The sequence below is a fragment of the Hibiscus syriacus genome, unplaced genomic scaffold, assembly GCF_006381635.1.
Source record: "Hibiscus syriacus cultivar Baekdansim isolate YM2019G1 unplaced genomic scaffold, ASM638163v2 tig00111640_pilon, whole genome shotgun sequence".
Lineage (NCBI taxonomy): Eukaryota > Viridiplantae > Streptophyta > Magnoliopsida > Malvales > Malvaceae > Hibiscus > Hibiscus syriacus.
The window spans coordinates 356,974-380,391 of record NW_024063142.1 but is presented as its reverse complement, the minus strand read 5'-3'; the positions used below and the strand labels follow the sequence as shown (position 1 = coordinate 380,391).

The 23,418-nt window shown below is 34.2% G+C and overlaps 3 protein-coding genes and 2 pseudogenes across 3 annotated transcripts; 2 read left to right on the top strand and 3 right to left on the bottom strand.

Moving 5' to 3' along the window:
- The first annotated feature begins 2,186 nt into the window (after window positions 1–2,186).
- LOC120166365 lies at window positions 2,187–3,814 on the top strand. Its single transcript, XM_039175628.1, has 2 exons — window positions 2,187–3,480; window positions 3,673–3,814. Exon 1 carries the CDS (start codon window positions 2,250–2,252, stop codon window positions 3,438–3,440), a length of 1,191 nt encoding a protein of 396 aa, XP_039031559.1. The 5' UTR covers window positions 2,187–2,249; the 3' UTR covers window positions 3,441–3,480; window positions 3,673–3,814.
- Window positions 3,815–4,600: 786 nt separating this feature from the next.
- LOC120166530 lies at window positions 4,601–5,309 on the bottom strand (annotated as a pseudogene).
- Window positions 5,310–7,246: 1,937 nt separating this feature from the next.
- On the bottom strand, window positions 7,247–9,326 carry LOC120166393 (annotated as a pseudogene).
- Window positions 9,327–10,781: 1,455 nt separating this feature from the next.
- LOC120166529 lies at window positions 10,782–11,874 on the bottom strand. Its single transcript, XM_039175783.1, has 3 exons — window positions 11,836–11,874; window positions 11,461–11,731; window positions 10,782–11,219 (listed from the first exon to the last, which is right to left on the bottom strand). Exons 1-3 carry the CDS (start codon window positions 11,872–11,874, stop codon window positions 10,933–10,935), a joined length of 597 nt encoding a protein of 198 aa, XP_039031714.1. The 3' UTR covers window positions 10,782–10,932.
- A 6,342-nt stretch (window positions 11,875–18,216) lies between these two features.
- Window positions 18,217–22,969, top strand: LOC120166599 (pyrophosphate-energized vacuolar membrane proton pump-like). Its single transcript, XM_039175831.1, has 8 exons — window positions 18,217–18,557; window positions 19,879–20,453; window positions 20,550–20,929; window positions 21,014–21,100; window positions 21,188–21,518; window positions 21,861–22,271; window positions 22,410–22,469; window positions 22,573–22,969. The coding sequence occupies exons 1-8, from the start codon at window positions 18,308–18,310 to the stop codon at window positions 22,777–22,779; spliced, it is 2,301 nt and encodes a 766-aa protein (XP_039031762.1). The 5' UTR covers window positions 18,217–18,307; the 3' UTR covers window positions 22,780–22,969.
- Window positions 22,970–23,418: the final 449 nt, after the last annotated feature.

The window sequence follows — 23,418 nt, the reverse complement described above, 5'->3', positions numbered from 1 at the left end:
GCGTCGCACAACCAAACAGTCAGGGGCGAAACGGCCGGCCGAAGATCCTGAGACTGACCCATCCCGGGATACCGACCACAACAACAACGACCCCCCTTTTTCGGGACTCACAACGACCGGTGGGGTATTATAAAATCCCAACGACACAACACGGCATGGGGGGGAGCCAGTAAACTAAAATCAACAGAGCCTCATCGACAGAAACCAATCTCAACACATCATCCAACATAAAAAACAGAGAGCCACAAACAAAACACTAAAAACCAACAAACCACAGGAACACAATCACAAAACAAAACGCAACCATCAACTAAAAAATCGAGGCAGCAAACAACGAAGCAATTATATTTGAAACAACAAAGAACATAACCCAAAAGGTTCAGCCTTTGAACCATTCGGAAGAGAGCACGACCGTTGAGCACTAAAGGTTGCCGGAAAAGCGAGAGGACAACGCATCAAAGGTAAAACGCTGAAGCTTTGAGCGTAGATCTACGCCGGTGGGGGGAGTTCTTGAGTGTTTAAGTTTCGGTTCTGGCTTGGGGGCATTGAGACGAGTGTTTCGAGGTGAGTTTAGTTTTTTTGACCGCCGTATGACGGCTGAAAGCGGCGGCGGGGCGGTTGGCATAGGCCGAGGAAGGTGGCCGACTGGATTTGGGTTGAGAGAAAAGAAAGAGACGAGAGCACGAGAGTGTTAGAGAGATAGGGAATGTGAGAAATGAGGATTGAGGGATATTTCTGAGCCTTTCACACCCATATATGTCCCTCCCAAAACGACGCCGTTTTGGGAAGGGATTGTTGTGCAATTTTGAGATTGGATTAACCTCGTCTGCAGCCCTCAGGTTTTGTAATACTTATATTTTAGTCACTGAATTTAATTTTCATCATTTTAATTCGGATTCTGAATTTAATATATTTGCGATTTGATCCCTAATTGATGTTTCCCTCAAAAATAGCCTTGGAATTTTTGCATGTTTCAATTTAGTTTTTTTCTTCTTATTTTTTCTGATTTAGCCACTGACATTTTTAGTTTTTGCATATTGATCATTTTTTGTTTATTTATTTTTACATTTTCTCCGGATAATATTCATTACATTAACATTTTTAGTTTTTATTTATTTTTATTATTCTTCTTCTTTTCCTACTAAATTTCATTTATTTTTCACTTATCTATTTTCTTTATATTATTATGTAAATATATTTTCTTTTCTCTCACATTTTTTTCTATTTTGTCATTTAATACATTTTTAGTGATTCTAACCAATTAAAGGTAAGTAACTCGAATTGAATATTTTAAATTTTAATTTTAATTTTAAATTTTTGCAATAAAAGACAACCTATAAATTAATTGGTACCGAAAGGGTAGTTCAAGGATGCTAATCCTTCCTTGACCGTAACCGACTCCCGAACCCAACGCGTTTCTGGTACAACGTAGATCAGGTAAGATGGTGTCCGACCCACCTATTATCGTTTTAAAGTGGTCGCTGGCGATTCTAACCCAATCCACATTTTTTAAGTCGAAGCCCAATTTCGGGACCCAACCGAAAGACGGTTCCGACAAACTATATAAACAAAATAAGAATAATGATACTACACATTTTTAAATTAAATATTAAGTTTTTGATGTTATAATTTTATCCTTCAATTATAATTTTTATTTTTAAATCAATTTCAAAAACTTTTAACATTTATATTTCATTTTCAAACTATTACACTCATTTTAATTTGGTCCCAAATGTTCTAATTTCATCTATAAATTATTAATATATATATATATTTTACATCAATTTATTTTGTAACATTCATAATTTTTGGTTTTCTGTATAATTAATTTAAAAATAATTTAAAATGAGAGTCATAGTTTGAGGATAAATTTAAAATATTTAAAAATTTACAAACTAATTTAAAATAAAATTCATAATTTAAATATGAAATTATGTATTTAATAATTTATGAAAATTTGAATAAAATAAAATTTTTATAAATTACACAAAATCAAAATTCACATATCATATTGTATATTTTATGAAAATTTAATATTTTCTCTTTAAAATAATATATAATGTAGAAAACTGAAAAGAAACAAACATTACTATAAATTAATTTAATTTATTTATAATCAAATTTAAATATAAAATACACGAGGAGAAAAAATCATAAAGATCAAGCGGCTGAAATCAACCTCAGCCCCTTGCACCCAAAAACAATATTCCTTCTCTTTATTTGTATGTAACTTTGGAGAGAATAAAATCATGACAACCATGGGAGACCCATCATCCAAGGAAGATAACCCAGGAGTTCTAAAGGTTCTCGAATCTCTAAAACAAGCTTCGCACGAGTTACAATCTCATCCAACTCGCAACCCGGCTCACTCCGACTCACCCGCCATTAAAGCTCTGCTCGAGCTTCAAACCGAGTCTGACCCCATACTCTCCAAAGACCCACATCTCTCTGCTCTTTCCCGCTACATCGCTGAACTCAAAACCCTCGTTGAAACCCTTGAAAAGACTCGTGGTCATGGCCTCAGGAGCTTCTTAACACGTCGTGTCTCGACTCATTCCATTTCCCGAGTTGCCGGTTCGATCGAGGCCGAGATTCAAGCTTGGATCGACCGTGAGAGCATTGAGAGCTTGCTGAAGGTTCTGAAAGAACCGTGGAAGGACGAGGACGAGTTAGTTCGGTTACTGACTCAGTTCGAAGACCGAGTCTCACAAGGCTTTGATCGCGAGTTACAGGATTTATTCCTGAAATCGAAAGCCTTCCCGGTCTTGCAGACGGTCCTTTGCGACCCGAGTTGTCCAAATCGGATCAGGGAAAAGGCAGCGTTTTGTGTGGCCGCTTTGATTCGATTCAACAAGGATGTGTTCGTGGGGCAAGTGAATATGGGAGATACCATCCACGCCCTTTTGGAGATGAAATCAATCCATAGCCTCAAAGTTCTACGTGAGTTGATTACATTTACTAAATCCCCATTTGTGGATGAGATACTCTGTAACGGGGAAATCCCCAAGATTTTAATTCTATTGGAATCCAAGGATTTGGACATGAAAGTAGTGGCCTTGGATTGCATCCTTGAAATTGGATACTTGGGACGCAAGGAAGCTGTTGAAGCAATGCTTAAAGGAGGATTGATAAAGAAGCTCGTGGAGTTGCAGAGGTCAGAATTTGGTGGGGATTTGATTGAGATGGGAAAATTTGACGATGAGAATCAGGAGAGCGAGGGGAAGAAAAGAGAGAAGAGAGAAAACAAGTTTTTGAAAAGCCATCCATTTGCAAGCTGTGTGGCAAGGTTTGCAGTGCAACTAGAGGCTGGGGAAGGGCTGAGGCAAAGAGAGAAAAGGGCCTTTAAGCAAGAGATTTTGGAGAAAGTTAGAGAAGCATCTGTTGGTGATGCGGAGGCTGCCACCATTATTGCCGAGGTTTTGTGGGGGTCTTCACCTTGATCCTGTTCTGTGACAATAATTCAGACATGGGGGAAAATAGGTAATTATTTTCGAATTCTTCTTTTTAGGGGTAAATCTTTTGGTTTGGTAGATAGAAAATTGGGTATGTATTTGTTGTTGTAAAAGAGGGTTTATAAAGATTGTGTCCTCACCTGGAAATTAAACTATAATGAATGTCTCCACTCTCCCTTGTTAAACGTTTTTTTTTTCCTTTTCGTTTTTGGGTGTACAGATTACATTGGGTCGTTGCCTCTCAAATTTCAATCATGGAGTGGTTTGATAAATTGGTATTAAATTATAACTTCTTACCTTTTTCATATGAAAATTATGTTGGTGCCTCCCAAGGGGTACAACAATCATTGCATGTCGTATGCTTTTCTTTTATATATGAATTTAGAAAAAGGAAAAACAAAAAAATGTGATTTTTTTAAATAAATCAAATCGGAAGAAACGAAATGATTAAAGATTACCAAAATTCAATTTCTTATTCTCTAATTTTTATATACAAGTATTTGTTCTTCATTCCGACTCCATTAAACATGAACGGGAGGTGAGCATGAATCATGATGCCTTAATCACTAACGTGTTTATTACACATCTGTTCCCATTCCTCTAACGGCAAGCATTTGTTTCACGTAGGCTCACAAAACCTTATGACCAGTCCATGCAAAGTTCCAAACACGACACGGATGTATTACTAGGAAATTTCTTTTAGTTGACCTTTCCTTTGGACATCCACTATTTTTCAATCTTTCCCGACAATGTTAAAACATGTCTAATTCATTAAGACTTTTCTAAACAGGAGCTCTTTCCTGTAGGGATGAAAGACACAATGCTCAAATTGCTAATTCTTAACAAGGGCGGGCCCTATTCATCACTTACAGTATAAGACGTAAGTTGCCTTTGCTTTTATCTAAGACAACGATTGTTTGGATTCTATTATTTTCCAAAATCATGGCACCCTACGTCTCTTGAAGATGGAAACAAAGCAATAAAAACAAGACAGAAATACGCAACAGCTGACATCAAGTTGCAGACACATGAGCAGATAACTCAGATGTTAATGGAGGCAGAGTAAAAACCCAAAGTAACCATTTTGATTCTTCATCCTAAGAATCTGGAAAAATGTAGAAGTTATTTATATTGCAATTTGCAGGCATTCAGTTAAGGGGGAGGTTCATGAATTTCCTTTTTGCAAAGGCTAGCCACCACTTATTTGGTGTTCCATTAGGTCTATACGCGACACTCAACAGTCTCCCACTTGTCTCTTCTCTTACTTGCTTCAGATAATACCTAAGCAGTTCTGCATTTAAGGAATCAGGTCAGGTAACAGATAAACGTGTTTTTTTCCCCAATAAGGAGATTTACCAGCTTCATTCTGAGACTGGAGGGGGAAAGAGCGCCGTAAAAGGAAAACCTGGTTCTCCAGGTATGGTAACATTTTCCGATCCTAGGTTAATAATGGCCTTAGTCCCCTCCGCCAAGGTTCTACAGCCCTCGAGCCTTTTTAGAGACAAGTTTATGTGGTAAGTCAAATATTTAAGGAGCTTCTGCAGGGTTCTTAATATCAAAGTTCCGGAAGAAGACATTTGCACGGAAGAATGTGATGGCTTCGTCAATGATATCTGTTTTACCTGCATGCAACCATCTTCCATTATCAAATCAAATAATAAGAAAAAGGAACATCATATCGTGAACAACTAACGAATGATGCTGATGGGGAAAAAAAAAAACATAAATCCGACCTTGTTCTGAAACAGGAGCAGGACCCTTTTTCTCACTTTTCAATGAAAGTAAAGGGCAGACACAGGCTTTGGTAATTCCTTCCTCGTCGACAAAACTAGAGTGGTAAACCTGCCACTTAATCATTTCGAAGTCAATATGAACCGAAAACGATCATAACCAAAACTAAACCAGATTGATTCAGATACCATTTTCCTTTTTGCAAACCAAGCGATTGGATTTCCCCTGATTTTGCAGAGAATGGGAAACCGTTCATTCTCTCTATAATGCACTACGTAGATATCCCAGTGTTAATAACAGGAAAAGAAAAGGAAATTTACCAACAAATTTTTATGGTTGATCTTGAATAGCAAAAATGACTCAGGTGGGTGTTGTTCCATGTAATTATATAGTTAGAAATGGGAGAGAAATACGGAAAAAGATGGAGCGACTTCGGCCAACAAAAGCTTTCAACACCGATATTTCGGCCTGCCTAGTTCTATCCAAATTGAGCTCGAGTAGTTAAATGGGCCGTGGTGTTGGCTTCCTGCCATTAGTGAAAGAAAGTGAAATGAATGTGCTCTAAATACAAGGCCCAGATCAAGAATGAAATACAAATCCTATAGATGAATCAATTACCGGACCAAGTGAATTGGTTTATGGAATCACTTTAATCGTGTATATTTTGAAATCCGAATCACTTGATACAATTGACGCTCTTTATAATTTTTATTTAATATAACATAAATTTAATATATCATTGATACATGAATTTTGTTGATGTCAAGTTAAAAGCTTTGGAATCCTGAGTGTCTATCTACCATGTGGAAATACAATGTATACATTTTTGGGTTATCAATTCATCTTTGATTCTGATTATAGTTATACGGATATTTTAATTACGACCCTAGTCATCGTCAAGCATTCTGGAACCACCCAGGCAATCAAAACAGTCTGGCCATCACACAGCCAACTAAGCAACTTGGCTTCTTTTGGCTTCTTTTGGCTCTTACTGCCTTCACCTAAGAAAGAAAATGAAACTATACAGCTCAGATATTTATACCATTGCCAACTTGTAAATTTTCAACATATTTTTCTTTGATTGAATCCTGCCTTCTGTTTGCCTTTCAATAAACAGTCAAAACTACCATTCTCCCCCTACCCTCATAGTCCAACCACCTGTTCGATACATAAATTAAAGCATAATTCCAAAAAAAAAACATAAACATTATCAGAATGCATTAATATAAATTATTAATGTTGAAATCCAATGCAACTTATAAATATATAATTATCATTAGAAGATATATTTTGAAAATATTCTAGATTAATATGGAAAAAGTATATATCTAGAAATATCCATCAAATAATATAGAAATTTATAATATGTAATATTATATCTAGAATTATCTATTAGAATGACCTAGATATTTGTAATGTTAAATGACTAAGAGGTTGATATATGTCAATATCCAATGACAATTAGAATCTATAAATAGGTGTGAGTTTCTTTGATAATGCAAGTAGTGTTTTACTAATACATGTTTATTAAATGATATTGACTTACAGCTTGTAACCAATAAAGATTTTGGCTTAACCAATAGGGATTGGTTCAAGTGATAAGCAGTTTGATATCGCTTAAGCAAGGTCTCAAGTTCGAGTCCTTGTGTATGCAGAAAATCTCTGGTGAGAGACTCACCCACTAAAGTCAGATGTGCGATGCGGGTCGGTCTGGATTAATAAAGACGAAGTCTTGGAATCGGGAGGGCAAAAAAAAAAAGAAGATTTTGGCTTACTTTATAATCAGGTTTAGAACAACCGTCATTTCAAATCTAACACATTTTTTTCTTTCACTTCAAAAGCCAAACTAAAAAAAAAACAAAAACAAAACCATGAAAACTACAACTTTACAATATTTTCAATAACCTAATTTACACACATTTTTAGTAGAATTTTGCACCTCTTGAAGACAACTGACAAAGACCTCCGAGGCCAAAAAATAGTAAATTGTGTCAAAATCAACAATGCTTACTTAAAAACAAATCTTAGTTACATTTAAAATGATTTTGAGGTCTTCTATTAAATTAGTTTGTGATAGCTGACATTGAGACATAAGAAATGTTGACCAAAGGTCATCTTTGACAGGCAAGTTCGTGGATATCCTTTTCGATATCAAATACAACATTTGGGTGTGCTAGTTTAAGTGCATTCTCTGACATTCTCTTCAGCTCATCCGTCTTTGTGTTGAATCATTCCGACACAATTCTAGTTGTTTCCTTCAGACTTCTAGTGAACACACCTGCTTCATTGTCTACTACATATGGTACGTTGTCCTTTTCCTAATGTAAGAAATGAAGATTTAAGGTTAAGACTTGAGAACAACAAAATTAGAAGGCTCCATTTACAGAATAAGGTAGTTTCAATAGGAAAAATTGGTAACTAAACATGTCCTGGAATGTAGTCATTGTTAACAATTGGAAGCCCCTTATCAAGGCCTCTGCAATAGTACTAGGACCAACCTGTAATTTCATATAGTCTAATTAGCCTATATACACTAAGCAAAAGTAATGCATAAACATAGGAAAGTTTAAATTCAATTTCATTGCCTTTGTAATTATGCAGCCACAAGCACCCATCCATTTCTCTATCTGGGTTTCAAACCCTCTCACCTAGAGTGAAGGTAAAACATGGTTTAATCAACCATTTTCATTGTGCATGTTTAATGATTTCATGGGGTAAGTTGAATCTTAAAAAAGAAAATGATATTACCTTCACCGGGATCATCCATTCCTGCAATTCCAATGTTGAAGCAAGGCCTTTGTTTCGGCTACAAATTATGATCATTTGTCCTATTGGTTTTCGTTGATGTTTATCATATAGTGATTCACTGAGTGCCACTGTTGTTTTCTTAACAGGTCCCATTCCTTCACCCCTCCTGTCAGCAAAACCACAGGCAACTTAGGATCTAACTTTAGTTCTATTCTCAAGATCCCTCCAAGCTAATGCAAGCATATGGATTAATTGATTGTTTTTATGTGTACTACAATCCTCACCTTGGAAAGAACTGCACGGACAAACGAAGGCCGAAAAGGAAGACCGAAAACCCGAACTTGTGAATCTTAAAACCATCGTATAATGATCTCTTGGCTACCTTCTTTGACGGGCAGTAGCATATGTTAACTCTAGGATGAAAACTGAATTGAATTCCAATTGTTTAAAGATACTCAGGTGGAGTTGCTATAAAGGAAATCTAGAAGTTATAGGGTTTGGTGAACTGACCATGTAGGATGGCAGCTATTGAGATATGTAATTACAGTAACAAAAATCACTTTTTTTGAAGGCCTTTCCATTTAAGAACCAAGAGAGGAATGTGTTGTATCAATGGATGAACACTAATGATAATGTCTGGCTTATACTCCATTAAACCCGCCTCTACCTCCCTTCAATGACAACATACTTGGCGTAATAGTAAGCAATGGCAGGCAGATAGCTGCTCTGTATCCATCTAGGATATGTACCGTGAAAGGCAACTTTCCAGAGTAGTACATGTTTCACCATAAACTTGTAGGACCTTTCCATGTCGTTCAATAGCCACCATGTATATTCTTTTCACACATCTTTCACATGTATCTGAAAAAGCAGGTGATGACATCTTATGCTTCTTGAAGAATTAATTGCGTAGGCAAATTCATTAACCGAGACATTTAATTAATCCAAGATCTTGATGAACAGATTCAGGACTTAGTCTGAATTTGAATTAAAAAGCATAGGAAGGGGACGAGAAATGGAAAAATCCAAGATTGAATCGTACCATAAAAGAAAAGAAAAAGATACGATGGCCATCACCCGTGTCACTCATCAGGATCAGCACATTCTTGCTTCTTTCAGCACCCATCTGCATCAGCTGTATGGTCCCGTCCTCATCCTCGTATTCGTCTTCACTCTCGTAAGAACACCGCCTTCGATGTTTAGGGTGGTGTTTATGATGATAATAACGGCGGCTGCTACCGTTACCGCCGTAAAATCTCTGCCAGACCTTCTCTGTAATGGAAACCGCCTTTTCTAGCGTCGCTGCCTTCACCAGCATGGATGCACAAGTCCAAAAAAACGAAAGAAAGCAAGATACCAAGAATGACAAAGAGTAGTAGCCTTTGGAAGTTGTTTTAACTGCCGACGACGGGAAATGGGAGTTTTCCGGTAGATATATAGGAAGTGATGGCGGAGACAGAGGTGACAAATAATGGTAATTGATGTTTACAAGGTTCATGCGGTGCATAAGTTGGCAAAAGGTTCAAGTTTAATAAGGTTGTTGCAGAAGGAAAGGCTTTTTTAATTAATTGGTGAATTTCTGTGATCGTCAGATTCGCATTTTATTTTGGAATGTTCGACAGCGAAGATTCGGATCTTTTCCTTTGCTCTACAATTATTTTTAGACTTAGTTTTTCTACATTGATTGCGTTAACTTTCTATTTATTTAAATATTTCAAAACACATTTTTATATACTTTACAATTGTTTAGCCGCATTATATATAATAATTTTCGGGAGAGCTTATCACATATATAATATATAGCGGAACGACATATATATATGAGGGTGGGCACGTGCCCACACTTAAATTTGAATTTTCTTTGGTTAATTTGTTATTTATTGATAGTGTTCATTTTAAAATTTTACATATACTTACCCTAAAATTTTAATTAAGCGTACCCATTCAAAAAAATTATGTTGCTAATCTATGTGTGCCTACATTAAAAAAATATTTCTGGATCCGTCACTCGCAGAGTTTGATATCACTTAAATAGATTTTGAGTTTGAGATTTTATGTATGTACAAAATCCCCATTAAGACTCACCTACTAAAATCATATATACAACTTGGGTTGATCCGAATCAATCAAGATGTTACACTTAATAAGCTAAAATGTAAATAATAATAATTATAGGTTTTCATTTCAAATTACTCCATAAACAAAAACAATAATGATTTATATGTATATCACCTTAACTAGAAAGAATTTATAATTTATAGATGGCGATACGTGGAGCAAAATCCAAACAATTTAGAATCGAAGCATTGTTGAATATAGATTACTTGAACTTTCAGTACTAAAATTTCAAGTTTGTACTCGCCCTTCGCAATCGCTTTCTGAAAATCATTATAATTTGATATAAAAAAATACGTATCAAAATATAAAGAGTAGATTTATATATGAACCGAATTTATATCTCAATATAATGCTTGATAGCAGCTAAATTTTACGTACATATATATATTTTATTTCCAATATCAAAATACGGAAACTAAAAAATCAGAAATTGACTGAATCTCTATCAAGGGGAGTGGACGGGCGATCATCTTTGAAAATCTTAAATAACTTCTGACTATGATAACTGTTAATGCAACCAATAGGCAGCCCCACAAGAGCTGCAATTTGCTGGAAATGTTATTCTGTAAGTAGCGTTGCTAATGCAAATGCCCATAGCACATATAAAATTTTGTCACGGGTGCTTCTCCTGTTGATACTGTTAAGAAACGGACCAACACTGCCAAGTAAACTAGGTTCCAAAGTACAGGCATGGCATTATCATGCCTTGTCAGTATTCAACCTGAAGAAATCTCAGCAATACAATGCTTGGTTATGATCCTAAACTTTCAGCTAAGATAACTACATAAAGCCTACATTCATGCCCTATTTAACTATGTCCTATATGTCTAGAAAATTACTATCTGTCGACTTTTGTATGTACAATCATTCTTTAGTAGAAGCATCAAACTCGTGATGGCGAACCAGAACATAAGGGACATGGCGGGTCACACCTATTCTCAAAACTTGTTCTCTGGTCCAGACAATCTGCATGATATGCATGCCCACAAACTAGAACTGCCACAACAGAGAACTCGGTAGAAGCCAACGTGTTTCCGAGAAAATAAGGGCTCCGTCTCAGATGCTTCTGACATATGCCACAAATCATCTTCACCGTGTCTGGTGACACTGCATCCACTAACAAACTAGACCGAATCCTATCTGGCCTGCTGAAAGCTTGATGCCTACTATCTGCAGAAGTTGGAACACTAAGTTTATATGGCAAAACATAAGCATAAGGCATCGGAAATTTTAAGCTGCGAGCGCGGATGAGACTCATAGTCAAATTAACGCCAGTTCTTTAATTTCTAAACAATGGAAAATACGACCTTAATTTGTAATGATCTTGACAAGATAAAAATGCAATCCCACTGTCACATGCTATGGAAACAAACAGATCCTTGCCATGAAAACGAATAAAGATGAATGTGACCTGCTTGACGTCCTGACTCCGAGTTGGACTCGGTAAACTTGAAGGATAATCTCTCGTCGTGCAGAGGACTAATCTCGCCACAAGAAGTTGATAGATTAGAATGGTTGCCATAGTACTGCCATCGGTAGTGCTGATCATAGTGACGGCGTGATCGTTTTGAAAACGTTGAGCTCCCAACATCGTAATGGCGTCGAGCAACAGAAGAGTTGTGATCATGTATCTTGACAGAACTATCTCCAACACCCATGCCAGCACCCAAATTCAATGAAGGCTACAAAGGAAGGAGAAAACAAAAACAATGGAACATTGCAGACCATTCAGTTGACAAATAGATAAAGAAAAACTCTCAAAACGATCCGAGGAAAAGAACAAAACCTCCTTTGTTAACATCTCTGCTCCCGAGAAGCACGGCATATGTTCTGCAATATTCAATAAAAAGCACAGCAAATTATTCACATTTTAGTTGCTCAAATCAAAAATAGGAGGAATTCATAGCTTTGCCTCTCTGTCGAATTATAAAAGCTGAAGATAAACCAATCCTTCGCATGAACATATTATAATGTGATTGTACTTTTAACAAAGTATGGGCTTACCTAATATTTCTCACCATCAAAACAGAAAGCTCTTTTTATTGATTCGCATCATGTCGAAAAGAAAGCTGCCAGCCAAAGTGTCACCAAAAGCAACACAAAAGGTGATCAAATCTGCACGAATTAAGTTACTTCAGTAGGTCGTTGTTATTTTTAGAGGTCACGAATCCTAACACCAAAGTTGTAATAAAGTGATTAATTATTTATGGTTAAACAGTTGAAAATATTTAAAATATATACTACTTTATAATAACCTTAGCTTAATAAAAAATGATCGAATTCTTAATAAATATATATTGACAAATTGTTTCAGAAAATGAGAAATCATTGAGAGACTACCCCGTTCATAGCATCTCGAAAACGCTTGGCAAATGAGTCATCAAATATTAAGGAAAAAGAAAATTTTAATTTATGATTTGATCCTTGAATTATAATCGATTTTCTATTTTGGTTTCTAAATATATTTTTCATTCTATATTAATATCTAAATTATCATTTTTATCTCAATTTACTAAGAAAAATAACAGTTAACAATAACGACACATTTTTTATAAAAAAAATGAAACAAAAATGATAATTTAAATAGGGTAAAAAGACTACAATAAATATTAAGAAAAGAATATCAACTATTATATCAACAAATGAGTAAAATGTAATTGTGTTATTATTTAATTTAACGATATTTTTTTAATAAATTCTAAATTTAAATTTAATTTTAATTTTGTCTAGATGAAAGATAATGGAAACTTTAGGAGAAGGAAGTAGAGTGCTCCTAGCTTGACCAATCGGTTAAATACGATTACTCCTAAGTTAGCTATATTAATTAGGGATGAGCATGGATTAGGTCAGATTTTCGGTCCACCCGATCTAACCGAAAATTATACATCCTCCACCCGACCCGAAAAATATACACCTTTCACCTGACCCAAACTCGACCCGCCTTTTTTGAGAAAAAATCCTAACCCGACTTGACTCAAAATAATTTATTTATTAAAAATATTATTATTATTTAATAAAAATAGGAATTTAATTGTAAAAAAAAATAATATAGAGAGGGGTATTATTGCAACTATTGCTAAATATATAATGTAAAATTATAATTTTTTGAGTCGGGTCAAACATTTTTCATCCTAAACTCGAATCAAACCTAATCTAAAAATAACCTTTAAAAAAAACTATACTAGACCCAAATATAACTTTTTAAAAAAAACCAAACTCGATCAGATCGAATCGAGGTCCCATATCCATCCATAATATTAATCTTTACTTTACCGTTAAATGAATAAGCAGTAGAGATACCCAAGGTGAAAAAAAACATCAACAAAGAATAAATGCTGGCATTGGATCTCCACCGCCATCCGGAGCATTGGATTTTGGGATGGTAACCGGTCGGATTTGGATAGGATTCAGCTATACTCATATCCATATTCATTTTCACATCTTGGACCAGGCCTGCCCAGATCCGGATCCAAAACGGGTTTATTAAAAAATAATCATTCGATCTATTTTTTAACGTAATAAAATTGTCATTGATTAATTTCACATCACATGTCTATCACATGTCCAATGGATAAAAGATTAATTTCAATACAACAAGTAACAAAATAAAAAATGATAAACTAAAGACTAAAAAAACTTTACACAATAACACAAACATCTTTAGAATAACACAAACATTAAAAAATATAGATCATGAAATATTTTATTATCACAAGCCGAGTTTAAATCTTATAAAAAATCAACCTTATAAGAACTTTGGTGTCTCCTTTATAAAATATCTATATATATTTTAAAAATTATTATTTCATATATATATATATATATATATATATATATATATATATATTTTAAAATTAAAAGTGGGTTTTTTCTATAAACGGGTTCAGACTCGATATCTTAGTATTAAATTTGAATTCGCCGTACTCTAATTAGAAAATTCAGATATAATCCAGATCCATCGGATCTAAAATTTTAATTTTCAAATTTTATAAAACAAATTTGAATCTACGGATTCGAGTCGGATCTAGATTCATTGATCCCCACCGCCGTCGGGTTCTATAATTTATTTCAGTCTTTGCCTCGGGTAAAAGCAAAAGCAGAAAACTTTGTTATATACAAAAACGGAAGGAAAAAGGGGCGCCGGGGGGGTTAACTTAAAACTGTACGAATAGAGAGAGTGGACCGAGAGACCTGCAGGGGCTACTTTGCAAGACCCTACGATGGTCCCATAGTCGGCAGTTAGCTAGCAGCCATGACAACACAGTTCCAACCAAGCTTACCTTTTATTATTCACGGCCTTTTTTAAGTGTCCAATCGGGTGATGAGTCATAATAACGTGTCCACCCATGTCTCTTGTTCTTCATGAATGGCATGACAAAACCCTTGCAATCTTCCAATACCCTTAAATTTAACCATCATGGCCAACTGGATATCCACCCCATTTTATGTCATTTTTCGGTGATATAGCCCTTAAATTACAAGTACTCCTCAATTTTGATTTACCTAAAAAAATATGGGAAATAATTTCATTTTTTTTAAACCACCATTGATGAATCATATGTGGAATGAAGCTTTTGTGAACGTTGATATTGTAAAACAAGAAACTTGAGAGAATTATGTAATAAATCATCAGGTAATGGAAAGTGAGAGAAAACCAACATGATTGAAATTAGAAACTGTATTAGCATTTATAAATTAGATCAAAGGAGAAGATAAGTAAAGATCTTGATTCCCTCTTCTCCAAAATCTTTCATGTTAAAGAGTAGTAATATTTATTTGTACTGTTCAAAAATTTATAAATCGTTTAATTATACTCCATTCAAATTTCCTAATATAAACTTTTATAAGATCTTTAGTTTAATCCGAATTTTATAACTAATTTAAGTTTAAACCAAGGATTTGGTGCAATCAGAGTTAAGATTCTAAGAAGAGTGGGCCCGGAAGGAGGTGCCACCCTCTTTGGGTGAAGGGTCTCCATCTCATCTTCAGTCTTCTCCGTCTAATTATAGGTTTAACAAGGAATGACAATTTAATCCGAAATTAATGAAATTTAACTCGATCTAATTTGATATAGTTGATTTTTTCAAAAAAATTTTGAGTTTTGATTGAATTTTTTTAAGGGTGTTAATATTTTTTTGACTTTAACCGACTCTCGAATTCGATATATTTCTGGTAAAACATAGATCAGGTAAGATGGTGGCCGATCAACCTAAATATTATTTTTAAATGATCGGTGGCGGCTCTAACATTTTTTAAGTCGAAGCCCAATTATGAGTCCACCCGGAAGACAGCTACGATAAATTATTTGATACACTATAATTAATTTTATACAAAATGAATAAAGTATGGTTTGGTTAATATTTTCAAAAAAAATTGATTTGATTAATGATTAAATTTTTTTTGGTTTATTCGGTTAATAGAAATTTAATTCGATAGGTGGTTGAATTAACCATTTGAACATCATTATTTTTTAATTATTAGTATTTTATTAACATAATATTAAATTATTATATTAATATTAAATATTTAATTAATATTAATATTTTTTAAAAGAAACGGGGCTCGTTAAAATATAATTTAATATTATTATATTATAAAAATAATAGATAAATATTAATAATTTATTTAAAAATATAATATCATATATTATTATAATATATCTGATTATATATTAATATAATATTAAAAACATAATATTATTACAATTATATTATATGTATATAAAATATTTTAATAATTAATATTTTATTAAAATAATATTAGAATATTAATTGTATAAAATAATATTTTTTTGAGTGCTTATACTCTGAAAGTGAAAACTTAGAAAATATTTTACGAAAGATCAGATGGTAAAATAATTTACAGAAAACACAAATGAACTATGAAAATGAATTATATTTGAGAGAATCAATTAAAGCGGTTAAACACAGAAAAATATTTTTCGTAAAACCATTACAACTATCAAACATAGGAACAGGAAAACATTTTCTTAAAGACAATTTTCAACTATCAAACACACCCTTATTTTTAATTTCCAATTCAGTTACTAAATCATCCATTGTATAAAATTTATTTTTAATTAGTAAAAATAAGAGACCGTTGACACATAAATTAAAAAAAAAAAAAATCATACACATACGACGACGAAAAATGAGACTTAACCCTTCACGTTCATCTCATTAACATGTTACACATGCTTTAGTCTCTTTTCCCAATATAGTTTTATTCATATAATTTGTATGTAAAAAAAATGGTTGTCCCTTATTCTCATATGTAATGGAGTAAGGGGAGGTAAGATAGTAGGTTGTCCCTAACACCAAGTTGAGAGCAACTTCCGTAGAAGACCTCCGAATTATGAAATGCCCTCCGTGGGACTCGATCCCACGACCTCAAGGTTAAGAACTTTGTGCTCTACCAACTGAGCTAGATGGTAAGATAATTATAAAATTAGGTTAAAAATATTATTTTATCTAAAACAATTATATTATAAAATTATAACATAAGTATTGTGTTCTTAATTGAAGAATTTAAATATTAAAGTGGATATTACAACATTACGATATTCGTAAGAGTACAATCATTAAAGGGTAAATTGAAATGATCACTTACGTTTGAATTTTATGAATTTATTCTCATTGAATTAAAAAAAAAATCCTAAGATTCGATCACTTTTGTTTCATTTTAATTAAGATGTCGTCACTAAAGATTAATGATAATTAAATCTTTAATTGTTTGTTGACATAACACGGTAAATATATATAATTAAAATTACATTATTTTCACGTAGATAATATGTGAATTAAGTTTTAGTCACTTTCTTTTCATATTTCTATATATTTGGTCACTTACATTATCGTTTTATTAAGTTTTAGTCACTTACGTTATCGTTTTATCATTAGGTTTTTTTCACTTATGTTATTGTTTTATTAAGTTTTGGTCACTTGGAAATGAGGTACTCCGAGGCGCTTTTTCAACGAAAAATCATAATGACGAATGATATTCGATTTTCGGGTTATTTAGATCCACTTATTTGTCTTATTGTTCCTTGTTAGATTTTCGGGTTATCTAGATGCCTACTCTCTCTTTTTTATATGAACTTTTAGTGTTATTATTTGTTATTGGAAGTTTGAAATCTTTCATTATTCTTGAAATGAAAGAAGACAAATAAAGCAATGGAGTAATAAAACAGAGATGTCTAAAGAAGAAACAATGAGAAGATGAACAATATTGGGGTTGGAAAGAAAACTTATTAAAAATGGATAAATTGAAATGTTATCTCTAAACTAATTTAAATTTATAAAAATACTTATAATCAATATTTTGTCTAAAGTGTAGGGGTTAAAATAAAAATTAATCATTTGACTAACGAGTCACATCATCAAACTTAATAAAACGATAATGTAAGTGGCCAAAACTAAAAAAACGATAAAGTATATAAACATGAAAGGAAAGTGACTAAAACTTAATACACGTATTTTCTACGTGGAAATGATATAATTTTAATTTTATACATTTACCTTGTCACGTTAGCAAACCGTTAAAGATATAACAACCGTTAACCTTAAGTGATCACATCTTAATTAAAACGAAATGAAAATGACTAAATTTTATGGTTTTTGAATTCAATAAGAACAAGTTTATAAATCTCAAACGAAAGTGACAATTTCTATAATTTACCTTTCATAAAATCATTATAAATTATATAAAATAAATGAATATATTAAAATTTTAAATATAAAAATCATAGAAAATAAATAATATTAAATAATATTAACTTTTTTTAATAATCTGAATTGATTATAAGAGTTTATATGTTTAGTTTTTTTTCTTAATCTATTGATAAATACTTTAAAAATAAAACCGATTTATTCTATTGATAAATACTCTAAAAATAAAATCGATTAAATCTAAATCTTTAAAAAATATTTTTATCATTCAATTTAATAAATGAATTCTAAATAAAATTAATATTTTTTTTATTAATTTAGAATGATTATAAATAATATTATTTGTTCTAATAACCATTCGTACTAATATGGTGTAATAGAAAATGGAAAAAAAAAAGCGAAAAATATTTATTTTCACACATTTCCATTCGTTAACTTTAATTTTCACCGCAAAGCCGTAAACTTTTCGTGTATATAAACTGTCATTTCTCAGCCATTTTCACCCTCTCTATCGAAAAGGAATTCTCTATTTCCTCTCCTTGGTCATAACTCGCATTTGGCGGTCTTTTGCTCTTTGAGAGGGTGGTTAGGATGGCGGCTTCTATTTTGTCAGATCTCGGGACCGAGATTCTGATTCCCATTTGCGCCGTGATTGGAATTGCCTTTTCGCTCCTACAATGGGTTATTGTTTCCAATGTGAAGCTGTCTCCGGGTTCTCCCGGAAACAACGGTGCTGGTGGGAAAAACGACTACGCAGATTACCTCATTGAGGAAGAAGAAGGACTTAACGAACATAATATTGTTATTAAATGTGCCGAAATTCAAAGCGCTATCTCTGAAGGTTGTTGCTCTTTTCATTTTTCTTTGTGTTTTTAGTGGATTAGATCCGCTTTTCTTTAATAATCTATAGTTTTAGTCTTGTTAGTTTTTTTTATATAGAGTTTCCGTGAATTCTTTTTGGGGTTTTGTGCCTGTTTGATCGTTTGAATTAGTGAATGCAAATGGTTACTTCAAAAATGCTGGATCTTTTCTTCTTGTTGTGAAACATTTGGTTTTTATGTTCTTGAAGTTTAGATATTTTGTTTCTCATTGTGTTTTACATAATGTTTTGTTTCTGGGAGTTTTCTTGGGTTGTCTGCAAAAGTTTTGTGTCGTTTTGTGAATTTTTACAGGGAAAAGCGTTGGAGCACGAGATTTGCTTTTCTTCATGTTTTTCTATGTTAAAAGTGCTTGATTTAAAAAAAAAAATACAATTGTCATATATATATATATATTATTGAAAACCCATGAAAAACAACAGCATCTGCAAGCTCTCTAAATATAAAAATGTGCTTCAATGAATGTTTTCTTCAGATCGAAGTGTAAGATGGGGGAATTTGCAGTTTGGACCTACTTGTATTTAACAGTGAGATAACATTTATATCTCACTGTCAACATTTTTTCAAGTTGTTGGTTCTTTTTCCTGGCAAATTGAGACTAGAATTGAGTTCTAGGCCTCTTTAAATCCTATTTTATCCGGTTTTTAGTTTTAGGTTTGTAGCAGATGGTATATTGAAATGGAATTGAAGGAGTTTGTAGCAGATTTAGAACTTATATCGGATCCGGAAGTCTTAACAAAGACACAAAAAGTTTTCTTCTTGGTTCAAAACAAAGACGTAAAAGTTGGATGATTTAATTAGTTTGTCTGAAATATTTTTCATAGTACTTTTGCACGTGATGCCTTATTTCATGATATGCTATTCTCAACACTTTATTTCACTTTTGGAATGTTGGAATGTAATGAGCTATTTTCTGGTGGACCATTTCCTTGTTCCTCATTTTAAATACTTAATTTCCTTGTTCCTCTTGAAATGCAAAATTTATTTAGATCCAATAAAATTTAATTTGCTGTCAACAATTTTGTATAACAAAATGCAGTTAGCTTAATGTTGGAGGCGAATTATTTCAATTTTATCTGTTATTCCATTGTTTCTGGAAACTTGTCGAAGAAGCTTGGATGGTATTAAGAAATCTTTTGCTTGTAAAAGGGACAATGTTATGACAATATTATTTGTTACGAAAGATTACTGGTATATCTCGTGGCTCTGTTTATTGCCTTTTCTGTTGGCAATCATTGGAAAAACTTTACCAGTTAGGTAATTTTTGGATTTATGAGCTTACAGGGGCGACCTCATTTCTTTTCACCGAGTACCAATATGTTGGCATTTTCATGGTTGCTTTTGCAATCTTGATTTTTGTTTTCCTTGGCTCGGTAGAGGGTTTCAGCACAAAGAGTCAGCCGTGCACATATGACCAATCTAAGATGTGCAAGCCTGCTCTTGCCACTGCCGCATTCAGCACAATATCTTTCTTACTCGGTGCTGTCACTTCAATTGTTTCTGGCTTTCTTGGGATGAAAATAGCCACCTATGCAAATGCTAGAACCACCCTGGAGGCAAGAAAGGGGGTTGGGAAGGCATTTATCACTGCATTTAGATCTGGTGCTGTCATGGGCTTTCTTCTCGCTGCAAATGGTCTTTTGGTGCTTTACATTGCCATCAACTTATTCAAGATCTACTATGGTGATGATTGGGGTGGTCTTTTTGAGGCAATCACTGGTTATGGGCTTGGAGGTTCATCCATGGCTCTTTTCGGTAGAGTTGGTGGAGGCATCTACACCAAAGCTGCTGATGTTGGTGCTGATCTTGTTGGCAAGGTGGAAAGGAACATTCCTGAGGATGATCCTAGAAACCCAGCTGTAAGTGACATGTATCTATGAATATGTTATAGCTCTTTATATTTGAGTTCCGGTTCCTTGTCTCAGGTTGTGACTGAGTTGCTCTTATGTTTTCAGGTGATTGCTGACAATGTTGGGGATAATGTTGGTGACATAGCAGGAATGGGATCCGATCTTTTTGGTTCTTATGCTGAATCATCATGTGCCGCACTTGTTGTTGCTTCCATCTCTTCTTTTGGCATCAATCATGAGTTCACTCCAATGTTATATCCTCTCATCATCAGCTCTGTTGGTATCATTGTTTGTTTAATCACAACCTTATTCGCAACTGAATTTTTTGAGATTAAGGCTGTTAAGGAAATTGAGCCATCATTGAAGAGGCAACTTATCATCTCCACTGTTCTCATGACAATTGGAATTGCGGTTGTTAGTTGGATAGCTCTTCCATCTTCCTTCACCATTTTCAACTTTGGAGAGCAGAAAGCTGTGAGGAACTGGTAATCACTTGGGGCTTCTTTTGTTGACAAATTCAAGAGTGGTATGATTGTGTTAGAGTTCTTATCATTGAGTTTCTTCTGCAGGCAATTATTCTTATGTGTTGCTGTTGGTCTTTGGTCTGGTCTAATTATTGGTTTTGTTACCGAGTACTATACCAGCAATGCATATAGGTAACTAGTCTGGATGGCATTATTTTTTTCCTTGACTAGTCATTTAGATTTATTGATTTTAACACTTCCCCGTACTTTCTCTTGCAGCCCTGTACATGACGTTGCTGATTCCTGCAGGACTGGAGCTGCAACTAATGTTATTTTCGGACTTGCATTGGGTTACAAGTCTTGCATTATTCCCATATTTGCTATTGCAGTCAGTATTTTTGTAAGCTTTAGCTTTGCTGCTATGTATGGCATTGCTGTTGCTGCCCTTGGAATGTTGAGCACCATAGCCACTGGATTAGCTATTGATGCTTATGGTCCGATTAGTGACAACGCTGGAGGCATTGCTGAGATGGCTGGCATGAGCCACAGAATACGAGAGAGAACTGATGCTCTTGATGCTGCTGGAAACACCACTGCTGCTATTGGAAAGGTTTTTTTTACCCACTCAAGCACAAGGCTTCTTTTTCTCATTTTATTATATTCATGGCGTCTCTGTGTTGGTTACATTACTAGTCCTATCGAAGGTTTATTTGTTGCAGTTCACACTTGTGTCTTTGGTGAAGTGTTGCATTGGTCTATCGAAGGAGCTTGAATTTTCTTGTCATGTCCTAATTTTTTTTACCTTAGTGTAGATGAAATTTAGGCGTTATTCAGTATCTTGAGTAATTCTTATTTGCTTCAGTAGTAGTTTTCATACTAATGTTAAACTATAGCTGCAATTTTTTCTTGATATAGCTTTATATGTTTGCTTAAACACTGCATTTGTTCCCAGGGTTTCGCCATTGGTTCAGCAGCCCTTGTGTCCCTTGCCCTCTTTGGTGCCTTTGTGAGCCGTGCTGATGTTTCAACAGTTGATGTATTGACCCCTAAAGTTTTTATTGGTTTGCTTGTTGGGGCAATGCTTCCTTATTGGTTCTCTGCTATGACCATGAAGAGTGTGGGGAGTGCAGCTTTGAAGATGGTTGAGGAAGTCCGCAGACAATTCAACACAATTCCAGGTCTCATGGAGGGTACTGCTAAACCTGACTATGCTACCTGTGTTAAGATCTCTACTGATGCCTCCATCAAAGAAATGATCCCACCTGGTGCCCTTGTTATGCTCACACCCCTTGTTGTTGGTATCTTTTTTGGTGTGGAAACTCTCTCTGGTGTCCTTGCTGGATCCCTTGTCTCTGGTGTCCAGGTAATATTAACTAGTTTAAATATTTGATATTACCACAGCTTTATGATTTGGAAATATCAAATACGTATTAACTTGCTGCTTGAAAATTTTCCTATAGAAGGTTCGTCCTAATCCATTTTATTTGTGTAACGATTGCAGATTGCTATCTCTGCATCCAACACAGGGGGTGCTTGGGATAATGCAAAGAAGTACATTGAGGTATCCGTATATTGACCGACTTCCATGGGTTCTGCTTCTGAGTTATGATTAGCATTTGTAAGTAGTGTCTCTATATTAATGTCTGGATTTTTGTGAAATGCAGGCTGGTGCTTCAGAACATGCAAGAGCTCTCGGTCCTAAAGGATCAGATCCTCATAAGGCAGCTGTTATTGGTGACACCATCGGAGACCCATTAAAAGATACATCTGGGCCATCACTGAACATCCTCATCAAGCTAATGGCTGTTGAATCACTTGTCTTTGCTCCCTTCTTTGCTACACACGGTGGGCTGCTTTTTAAGGTATTTTAAGTGAAGACATTGTCTGCTACTCGTCTACCATTTCTGGCACCTCTTAGTTCTTCCTTCTAGGTTTCATTATGAAATATATTTAATTTGTAGCGCATGATGACATTGACGATGGTGGCCAATCTAGGAAAGAGTTGAAACAACGTTGTTACTGTTATTACCGTCTTGTTCAATGAAGAACGTTTTTGTCGCTCTTAAATTCCTGTCATGAGCATTTTTAAGAATCGACTTGTGCTAATAATCATTCATTCAATCCGAATGGTGCTCCAACCCGATTAAAAATATACATACATGTATGATTAAAAATGTAATTTTCTTGATATAATTTGTGCATCCAGATAACAATCTTGGCCCCACATTGTGCTCGAAATAATATTCAGTTCTCAATTTATGTTCAGCTGCTTGTTTAGGATCCAACCTTAAACTTTTTACTTGTTGAGTCAAGCTCGACTCGGCTCATTTACAGCCCTATGTTAGAAATAACTTGTAGTAATAATCTTTGAAAAGCGTAACACCTACTGAAGGTTGCTTATTCCTCATATTTTCAACACTTCAAAACACGTTCAGATCAAACTCCAATATCTTCCTGACCTTTTTCTCTTTATCAAAATCAAGTCCGACACAAGTACCTCCATATGCAAA